Source organism: Malus domestica, chromosome 04 (genome assembly GCF_042453785.1).
Source record: "Malus domestica chromosome 04, GDT2T_hap1".
Classification (NCBI taxonomy): Eukaryota; Viridiplantae; Streptophyta; class Magnoliopsida; order Rosales; family Rosaceae; genus Malus; species Malus domestica.
The window spans coordinates 5,341,044-5,351,736 of record NC_091664.1 but is presented as its reverse complement, the minus strand read 5'-3'; the positions used below and the strand labels follow the sequence as shown (position 1 = coordinate 5,351,736).

At 36.4% G+C, this 10,693-nt stretch overlaps 2 protein-coding genes across 2 annotated transcripts; one reads left to right on the top strand and one right to left on the bottom strand.

Moving 5' to 3' along the window:
• The first annotated feature begins 591 nt into the window (after positions 1–591).
• Positions 592–5,430, top strand: LOC103432763 (uncharacterized). The gene is made up of 5 exons (XM_008370968.4): positions 592–874; positions 1,078–1,183; positions 2,543–4,190; positions 4,454–4,547; positions 4,749–5,430. Exons 1-5 carry the CDS (start codon positions 783–785, stop codon positions 4,786–4,788), a joined length of 1,980 nt encoding a protein of 659 aa, XP_008369190.3. The 5' UTR covers positions 592–782; the 3' UTR covers positions 4,789–5,430.
• A 512-nt stretch (positions 5,431–5,942) lies between these two features.
• Positions 5,943–9,830, bottom strand: LOC103432762 (peroxisomal membrane protein 13). Its single transcript, XM_008370967.4, has 5 exons — positions 8,898–9,830; positions 7,635–7,871; positions 7,215–7,543; positions 6,818–6,910; positions 5,943–6,488 (listed from the first exon to the last, which is right to left on the bottom strand). Exons 1-5 carry the CDS (start codon positions 8,920–8,922, stop codon positions 6,255–6,257), a joined length of 918 nt encoding a protein of 305 aa, XP_008369189.3. The 5' UTR covers positions 8,923–9,830; the 3' UTR covers positions 5,943–6,254.
• Positions 9,831–10,693: the final 863 nt, after the last annotated feature.

Below are 10,693 nucleotides of genomic sequence, written 5' to 3'. Positions count from 1 at the left end.
CCCAACTTCTTCTTTTGTAAGGCTCCTGGGAAGAGATAAGCAAAAGGAAGCAAAGAGAAAGGGGAAGTTCCAAGATCCAGTTAGTGCAACGATTTCTACGGGATTTGCAAAATTGGCCAAAAGCTATAGCTCTCGGGAGAAAAAAGCGGCCCGAATGCACTTGACCTCAACAAATACACTTCATATAGGAAGAAGTTCTTACGTGATAAGTAAAAGGAAATTTTGCGAAAGCATGCCACAAAGAGTATCTTTCAAGATGATGATTCATCTCAAGGCTATATCCCAAGTCCACCACCAAGTCAAGGTGGTGGATATCATTATTAAGTTTATGTAGTTTACTAATTATCGTTTATATTAAGTTTATAAATTGCCGTTTGCATTAAGTTTATGTAGTTTGTTAATTATCATTTGTATTAGGTTTATGTAGTTTACTAATGGTCATTTGTATTAAGTCTATGTTTATTAATTGTCGTCTTATGACTTATTAATTATCGTTTGTATTAAATTTATAGCTTATTAATTATTTAGTCTATGTTTATTAATTGTCGTTTTCCTACAAAATTTCCCTGTCACACACCACTCATGCAACCCACCCCGGTTGCGGTGGGCTTGGGGGATTTTGTCTTAAGGCCCGCAAGGTTACGTGCGATGCGGGACTCAAGACTTTCTCCTCCCGCACCCTTCCCCCCTCAGAACCCCTCGCCTTCTAAAACCCTACAGAGAGTACAGACAGATACATTTTCTCCGTCTCTCAAACAAATATCAAAACGAAATCGCAGCTGATGGAGGAAGACTTTGAGATTTACAACACGGATAACGGTTCTATTTGGTCACAAATTAAACACCAAGAGAAGCAGATTCAACTCAAAAGGAGGTCATTCAAATTTTCTTTTCTTTTCACTTTTCCGATTTACCAATTTCCTTTCTTTCGATTCGGTCCCTGGTTGTGTGCGAATTGATAAATTTAAGCTCTTTCTTCTGTGCCCAGAATTTTTTTTTTCTTAAAAGTTTTTTAATTGACCAATAGTTATGCTTATTGATTGATTGATTTTTTGAATTTTTGAATTTTCTGTGCAGGTGGTTGTTGGGGCTTCCTGCTTCCAATGCTGAGCAGAAGAAGTTTGAGAATCCTGAGCTTTTAGAAAACAAGGCGTTGCCCGAATCGTTTCTTAGGGAAGACGATGTGAGTTTATTTCTCTTGTCGATATATACGTGCTTTTACTGCGTTTGAAAGAAGAGTGCATACAATGTGTGCATTCATAGGCATAGATGTAGTGTCCAGTAGCAAATTATAACTCCGGAATATGAATAGTTTGTGTTTTCACCAATTCGGGAATCTAGAGGTGTGGCCTCGTCACGACATTTTAAGATTAAATGGCAGTGCCATTCTTATTGGTTCTTCTTATTTAATGTTGATTACAACATAGATAATCGGATTGCTGTGTGGGAGTGCATGTTAAGTAGACAAACGCTGGATATCAATGCATTGTAAATGGCAGTGCCATTCTTATAGGTTCTTCTTATGTAATGTAGATTACAACATAGATAATCGTATTGCCATGTGGGAGTGCGTGTTAAGTAGACAAACACTGGATACCAATGCATTGTTTTTCAATTTTATGGAGAGTGGATAAGCAAACTCTAGCAGTCACCTATGACACTATGCATACAGAGGTTTTATGCCTTATCTTCTTTATTTTTAACTGCTCTTATAAAAGCTGGAGCTTCTTATTCAGAAGCAAAAAGATTGACAGTGACTTTTAGATCCTCCTGCTGTAAACATGCACCATCAGCATGATAAAAGTGCTTATTGCTGTTATACAGAATTGAATATGCATCAGTATTAACCTTTTAGTCTTCCAAAATGCATGCTTAATATGATCGTCATTCTTCTTGTACCAGTATCGGTTCTACATAGTCAGCTGATTGCATTAAGGTGCTAGTGAGATTGTTCAAGCACTTCTGCATGAGTCCCTTTCCATTTAGGGATCCCTCAAATGAGCTTATTTGAGTGACCCCTTGTGGGGCACAATCCCCAGCGTATTTGAATAATCCAATAACCTGTTTTGGAGTCTTCAATCATAGATCTTCCTTGGAAAAAAGTTAAGACAAATTGTAAACCATTAAGACATCTAGTTGTGATCAAATGGTTATTTGTCTTCTGATTTGGGTAAATTTTTTGCAGAGTTTGGTCTTTGAGGGAAGACTTTAAAAATTGATGGTCACATCATTAATCTACAATACATAGGGGGCCCTAAAAGATATCCTTCAAATAAACTTATTTGAGGGATCCCTCATCGAAGCTTCATCTCTCTCTCAGTCTCTCTATCAATATATATACAAATGTGTGTATATATTCTAAATTGTGATTCCAACTGAAGATCTGCTGGTTGGAAGTGCTTCATAAAGATGCACTACCAGGCAGAACCTTAGTTTTGTTCTGTGTTTCTTCTACCTGGCTTGTGTTCCTCTAGCATTATTCCAAAGTTGTTTGATAACCTTTTTTCAATTATGCTTACGATCTACTCAATCTGTCTGTCAGATGTTCTATGAAGTTGCAAAGTCTTGTGTTGATGCAGCCTTGGGAGGATGTGAAGTTGGAGGGAATCGAGTATTTCAAGATGATATACAACTGTTTGACACACCAAATATATCCAGGGTCTTGTCATCGTGCCTTGATGACTTGACTAACAAGGGGCTTTACCTTTTTGCTTTGAAACTAACAGGAGGCTCAGCCAAGTTTGAGAAAACTCGTTGGAAGATGAAAAAGGTTATCAGAGAATCTTTGCCAAAAGTTTTCGGAAGCCAAGATAAAGATGATGATAAAGTGGAAATTTCTCAATATCTTTCTCAACTTCTCAATGACCCACAATATTTCCGAGATAATTTTATCACAGTTCTATCCTCCAGATCACAATCTAATCGTGCTGCCGCTAGAAAGCTGTTGGATAGACTCCCGGACATGCCTCTTGAGACCCTAATTGCAATGAACAAAAAGCTTAGAGGGCGACAAAGTCTGCCTCAACTACTGTCTAAAAAAAGTGGATGGAATCGAGATAGACTAATTAATCAAGTGAGGGAAACAAGTGAGGAGATGCTCACAGAACTTGGCATAGGTGATGAACTGCAGCAGCCATTAGCCAGAGCCTTGGCAGTAGTAGGCTTATCATTGAAGTTAATCCCAGGTTTTCATAATTCCACCGCAACAGAGTTTCACCAATTCTCACCAGAAATAAAGATATTGCAGGATGAGATAGCTAGAGCTATTTGGTTAGTGAAGACAAAGATTACAATACCAGAGCTGAAAAACTTGAAGATTCTGCTAGACCCGAATGCTAAAGTATCCAACAGGAGTTTGCGGAGAGCAATTAGGAAAATGCTAACTGAATTTCTTTTCGAGTGTGGTGATATGGATACCATTCCCAAGTCTTTATTAGAAGCACTTGTTTTTATCAATAGGAATTCCCAAAGTAAATCGGATAGACGCATCCTAAAGGATGAAATTGAAGAAGAGGTAGAATGCATATTGAATGTGAGTGCTCAGATAAAGCAGGTTATTTGGGATACGTTTCCTGATCATGACTTGGATGTAGATTTCTCTGATGCGTATATGGAAGAAATGGAAGAAAGTGATGATAATGATGATGATGACGACGGTGACGATAATATCGACAACAAGGGTTGGCTCGAGGAAGATAGAATATCTGGAAGTGAGAGATCTCATTCTAATGATTCGTATGGTGAAGTTGAAAGTACTGGGGAGTCAATGCCATCTTTTTGCAAGCCACCTACTGCTAATACTACCCCTAATTGCAGTTATCCCCTCCTTACATCTCACAACAATGAGCGACTTGAACATATGCTCTCCACTCAAGCTGATTCTGTAGACTGCGGTGGTATCAGAACAGGGTTTGATGGAAATTTCAATGAGAGACATGAACCTGAATTTAATACTGGAATGGATACAGAAAACTCGCTGCATCTTGACCCAGAAGGGGCGCTTAATAAGCAAACTACTTGTAAGAATGAATACCTTGCCGTCCAAGAGGTATGTGACGAGACAAGCATGATTGCATATAATCTCATTGGTCATATGTTGGATGATTTTGCACAGAGAGAAGGATTGGGTTTAGACTGGGATGATTGTTTATATCTCAGAGGTAATTGTGCAGCTCAAGAAGATTATCAAGGTATCCAACTATTATTATTCTTTTTTCCTTCTCTCATGTCATATGGAGAGTGAACTAAAGAAAATTAAATCCTAATGAGAAAAATGAAACCCATCATTAGGATTTAATTTTTTTCATAACTACTTAAGACTTGATTGTATCCAAAAAAAAAAAAAAAGGATTCCTAATAAAATGGTACATGATTTACGTTTTTGTTACCCTTATTCCCCCACTTTGTGGTAGAAAGTGAAAACATAAGGACTTCATTTTTGTGCTCATGACAGAGGTAGAAGAAAAACGGACATTTGCTCAGGAAAACGATGATGGTACAATAATTGTTCGAGTAATTGAGGATCTAATACCCTCTTTTCCAAAAAGGTATCAGTGCTTCGCTTTTCTGGATGATTGTAACTTTGCTTTACATTGAGATTTCTGCTTAGATCCGTGTAGCATTTGAAATTATTTTCTTAAAGAGATCCTGAATCTGTCAGACAGAAGACGATGTGTAGTGCCTTAAACAAAAACTCGTTTAAAACGCTTGATGTCTGTATTGATATTGCACAACTTCTGTATATGCAGTGGAATAGAAGCATTAAAGAAGTTGATGGGCCTACTATAGCATCTTGTGAGGCTTTGGTTGTCCATTTTCAGAGATTCCAGAAGAATATGCTGAATTCTTTCACATTCATCCTCAAGCTTGTACTGCGGCTTTGTTTTTTTCCCGCCAGGAGCCACTGTGCGAGTTGAAGGAGCTTGGTTATACAATGAGGTCAGGAATTTAATATGGACTTGCACATACTTATTCGTCATTGCCGCTTGTTAATCATTGAAGAAGACCAGCCACCAATCAAATCTTGGAAATTTGAGCTTTTAACTAAATGACTGGAGCTACATAGGTGCTTGCATGGCAGAGATCTGCAATTATTTATGAAACGGTTTGTCCCGTGACCCCTGTCCACAATATCATAAGTTCTGTAGCTGCATGAGGAAACCATAGAAATGTATAGCTGTATGTATAGAAATTACACAAGAATTATTGATACCTGAGAACAAGAAATCATGTTAGTTGGAGACAATTTTAATCTGGTTCTAGCCGATTAGTAATCTTACTCGTCGAGTTTAAGTCTTGTACCTCGGAACTCATACAAGGAAGTTTTTTAGTTGGACCTTGCAAGTGCGACTATGTGCTCTGTAGTTGTTTATGCAACTGTTCATGTTTTCCCCTGCAAATAATATGCAATACCAGTTTTAGTACTGCAAACAGTTTACCGTGCTGTAGTTATTTGTTTATGCAAAGATTCACAAACGTAAACGGGAAATTAAGAAATTGGAGAGCTTAGAAATATGGGAAGGAAAGAAAATCGGATCAACTAGCCCTACTAGTTGATTTAATTTCCAATTCCTAGTTATTTGATTATGGATTTCGAGGAAAACTTGGTACTTTTTTTTATGGGAATTTTAACGAAAAGCTCCTGGAACTGTTCACTTTAACGAAAAACCATATTTTTACATTAAAAAATCAATCATGGTACTATTCACTTTACCCTTTATTTTATCTTTATCGTTAAAATTCAAAGTTTTCAAGTCTTTTTCATTAATTTTTTTATTTTTTATTCTATGTGTGAGAATAAAAACACGAGAAAATTAAAAAATAAAATGATTCTCATGCAGGTCCGGTCAAGAATCAAATAATTCTAATTTCTATTCCTTTAAACGACGGAAACTCGAGAATCAAATAATTCTAATTTCTATTCCTTACAAGTAAACATGCCCTTAGTTGAATAATAATTTTCCAGATGAAACTAATGTTAAGAATGTAATCACAACTTATAATTAAACATAAACATTTCAAATTCAAGACGTCCACAATGCTTATATCTTATTTTGTCACACTTTTTTTTCACTGCCTCATCTAATGACCCACAAACAATTTGGTACCAGTAGCAAAGATACAGGACTCCACATCTACTTTCGATTCTATTGGCACTCTTGTTCACTAAAGTGGGGGTTGAAGATATTCCTTTCTTCCTCCTTGTTTTCCTGGTTGCAAGCACGATTCACCGGGCGGGCAAATATCACTTCTCTTCATTTACCAGCATCATTTTCCCAAACATTGTCCCAACCACCACTAGGAGCAGGTCTCGGACCCTCAATGAAGTTCTGGTTTCCTCCGTAGGGTCCATGGGGTCCGTTGGGTCCATGCGGTCCATTAAACCCGTTCGGACCTGGAGGATGAACCTTGGATTTTGTTTTAACTCCCAGTATCCTCAATACAAATCTAGCTAGCTCTCCGTACAATAATCCAGAACGATCAAAAAGCTGCATCAAAGTAATGTCAAACAGTTACATAATGCACAAACAAGCTCTAAGTCTTAAAATGGTCCCAAATCTGTCATTAGTCTGCCATTCAACCCAAACGATATGAGGAATATGGCAACTTATAAACCGGAAATCCTACAGTTGACTTTTAATATCATGTACTAAAGGAATATGGCAAGGTATTGTAAACAACACATTAGAGTTCAGGTCATAAAATATGTGGATGTGCCGTGTGCAATTGAACAAGATGCAATTCTCTAAAATATATGTGTACAACAGTTGATTCCACACTGAGGGCAGATAAAGAGATGTAATGACAGATGAAAAACCTGAAGAAGTGCAGACATGAACAAATGGAATGCCTGGGTGTTCTGGTCTATGAGAATTGCAATTCGACCAAAAAAGTTAACCACACCTTGCGTCTGCAATAATAATAAAATTTTGAATAAGTAATCACGCAGAAGTCATCAGAATTCTGAAATAACTACATCCCCTTCTTGTTCTATCAATTCGCATCCCAAAAGAGAATTGTAGATGACATGTGAGCTGGCTCCACAAAACAAGATAAATGAGAAATACATAGACTTCTCATTTTGCTGCATCTTTAGCCATTTAGAAAGCTTCATAGTTAATTAAGCCTACCTAATTTATAAATGCACTCATGTTTATGCATTTTTCATCTGACCAATAGGAAACTATAAACAAGTAAAAACAGCAAATGCTTACCACCCGAAGTACTGAAATCCAAAACCCAGGATGAGATGGAGGAGGACCATATGGATCATTTGGATCTTGACCTCCATAAGGACCACCCATGCCCATTCCATAACCACCCATTGGGGCTCCTAAACTACTATTGTACATCCCACCTCCATACATTCCAGAAGAACCATAAAGCCCACCACCACCACCATACCCTCCCCTATACATGCTGTTGTTGCCATACATCCCCCCACCGTATAATCCTCCATTTCCACCATATGAACCATACATTCCAGACGTTCCAGATATTCCAGAACCGTAACCTGAGTTATAGTTCATAGTGGAACCATATCCTGGAATGGGTAAAACAGAAATTAATGTTAGAAAGCCAACAGAGTAATTTGGAAAGCCAAAATAAGGGGATGGAGATCATGTTTCACTAACCTCCATAGTTGGTGCTGCTTCCATAGTTCTGCTCCCAAGGCCTTGAGGGAACCGGCCTAGCCAGAGCATTTCTATTAGCAGCGGTATTTCTATCAGAACTTGGAACAATTTCTCCAGGTTTAGCAGTTCCCGACGCCTCAACTACATCACTTGTGCTTCCAGCTGATGGGGGTTTAAAAGGTGCAGGACCAGATGAGGAACCTGCTCTCTCCCACGGTTTTGGGGGAGGACCATTAGCTGCAAAAATGAACACAATGTAACTCAATTTCCAAAGCAAAAAACAATACCATGACCACCACATGAACTTAACCACAATCTGCCAAGTTAGTAAAAGTTGAAGTTACACAAACAAATGTCTGATAAAAGCCAAACAATTTCATAGCAAAAATAAAAGAAATCATCCTAGTTTTCATCAGAATCTTGCTATCCCATAAATTTAAATCACAACTCATTGCCGATGAATATGGTATGAGCCATGAACGAATATATTGAAATTTTAGAACAAAATTGGCACAAAGAAGTGAGCGCCACAACGGAATAAGCGTTACATTTAACTGTGTGGTTATACGCAGCAAGGGGACAATGAGTCAAGGGGTTACCACCTAACATGAAAGACAGTCCACGAGTTTTGGATACTTGGTGAACAGAACTTTTAACGATAGCTTTAGCGAGAAAGATAGTTATGCACAAGCAAAGCTACATAATTTTATGCTTGGATACAATCTAGTACTCTGCTTAACAAATCAACCATGATATCAATCATTTCAATAGCTAAACCATCATTGATAACACCAAAATTCCAGTAATCAATCATCAATTTGTCAATACAATCGCTACGTCGGAAAATTAATTCACTACCACAATTAAAACCCTTAATACTAACCCAACGAGCAAAGCAGGGGAGTAATTTTCAGTCAATTACACAGAGCGATAAAATATGAACAACAGATTATCCCAAACTAGAACCCCTTCCATTTTCCTCACAATTTTTCTCGGGAAACAAACATACCCTAACCTCAAAAACAATTTCCAAACCCAGAAATTACAAATCCCTAATCAACAATCAAAAACCCCAAAACACCAATATTCCAAACAACCAATCAAAACTCCCAAAACCCTCCATACCAAACTATCAATCATACAAAAAAGCAAAAAAAAATCCAATTTTTGCTCAACCCAGAAATTAAACCGTGGAATTCAATAAGAAAAACAAGAAATTAAACCGATTAGCTGCAAAATTCATGAAAAATTAGGGATTGGAACCTGAGGGCTGGGGATTCGAGTCCATCCGGGAATGCAGAAACACGTCAACCGATAGAGGAGGTCGTTCCACTTTTCAAGACACTCTATCCTTCTCTCATGTTTTTATTATTTTTTTCTTTTATTTTGTATATTTATCTTTTTTATATTTATTTATTTATTTTGGCCAGCGCGATTTGTCGGCTTCTGAATTCCGTTGGTTACTGTGAAGAAGGATCATATTGCAGTGTGGACCGTCCATGCTGTTGGGCCCCACGTCTATGGCGGGCTTGACTCGGTCATTGTTATTGTTTGGTGGACTCTCTGATTTTTACTAGGGAATTTCCTAATTTAAGTTACGAATTTAAATTATTTCAAATTAAAATGAATTAAGTCAGTTGATTAAAATTACGTAGTCTTTATATTTCCATCTTACATATGAATTTGATTTTTTTTTAATGATTTTTTTAAAGTTCTTATCTGAATGTGTTGCCATGACTCGAATCTTACTCCGATGCTAAATTGATGCAGGAAACCTCAATTAAGAGAAGATCCTTGTCAAATTTGAGTCTTGTTGAATTTATGAGTTGACGAAAGAAGACAAACCAAAAATTAGATTATTTTAAGAAGTAATTTATAAAGACTTAAACGTAATAAAATAGGCATAGGCTTTTTTTAAGAAGAAGGGAATTAAACCTAATTCTTTTAAAACAAAAAAACTAAAAGACTACTGGGCATGTCACTTAGTAGTATAATATAGTGTTTTTCATCTTCACTTTTAAGTGAGATGTCTTATATTTGATTTTCGCCAAATGCGAATTTGAATCACATTATTATGATTTGTCTATTGTGAGATTTAGCACACTCCCATGTAGATAATATTGTTTGTTCAAAAAACAAAAAAAGACTAACGTGCATATCCTGTTTTAAAAACTAAAAACGCAAGTGAATCCGAAAAAAAAACATTTTAAATTATGGGTGGATTTTTCTGCCAAATTGTCGTGCCAATCGAGTTACCAACCCTGCCATACCGATTTTATGCCAATCGATAATGGTACAGTATTATACCATACCGATAATATAATATAATATATAATTTATAAATTGTATAATATATAATTATGTAACACATATTTATAATATATGTATATATAATATTCCAAAATTTTGAAAATAAAACTACTTATATTAGCATTGTTATTGGTGACTTTGATCTCTTGAGTTGGTGGAAATCAAACACAAAAAGTTCCCAATTCTTTCACAAATAGCCAAGGATATCTTTAGAATTACCACTTCTACCGTTGCTAGTGAAAATGCATTTAGCCTAGGGAGGAGGGTTGTGGACCCTTTTTTTAGAGCATTCTTAACTCCTAAAATGGTAGAGACATTATTGTGTACTAGTGATTGGCTTAGGGCGGATGAAATAAACTTCTACAATAAACCAACAGAATATATGCTTCAATTTTACAAGGAAATGAAAAAAAGTAGAAACAAGTAAGATATGATTTAATTTTTTATAGTAAATTTGTTATTAAATGGTTTTTAACTTTAATTTATCCTACTACTAATATGTTTTCTTTGTTTGTAATATAGGCTTGACAAAAGCTCAATCTTCTATAAGTTCAATGTCTCCTCTAACAACTTCAACATCTCAAGTTCGAAGAATTGATCAATGAATTTTACTTTTTGAAGTTTAGTTCCAATTTTCATTTGGTTTGAAACTTTAACTTCTATTTGGATTGTTAACTTCTATTTGTTTTGGTTCGTAACTTCTATTTGGATTGTAAGCTTAATTTTCATCATGAATCTTGATGTATCAT

Coding starts and splice junctions, on each gene's coding strand:
- LOC103432763 (XM_008370968.4), top strand. CDS start 783: ATGGAGGAAGACTTTGAGATTTACAACACGGATAACGGTTCTATTTGG. Junction 4,191..4,453: donor AGCTCAAGAAGATTATCAAG/GTATCCAACTAT, acceptor TGCTCATGACAG/AGGTAGAAGAAAAACGGACA. Junction 4,548..4,748: donor ATACCCTCTTTTCCAAAAAG/GTATCAGTGCTT, acceptor CTGTATATGCAG/TGGAATAGAAGCATTAAAGA.
- LOC103432762 (XM_008370967.4), bottom strand. CDS start 8,922: ATGGACTCGAATCCCCAGCCCTCAG. Junction 7,544..7,634: donor AAGCAGCACCAACTATGGAG/GTTAGTGAAACA, acceptor TACCCATTCCAG/GATATGGTTCCACTATGAAC. Junction 6,911..7,214: donor GGATTTCAGTACTTCGGGTG/GTAAGCATTTGC, acceptor TTATTATTGCAG/ACGCAAGGTGTGGTTAACTT.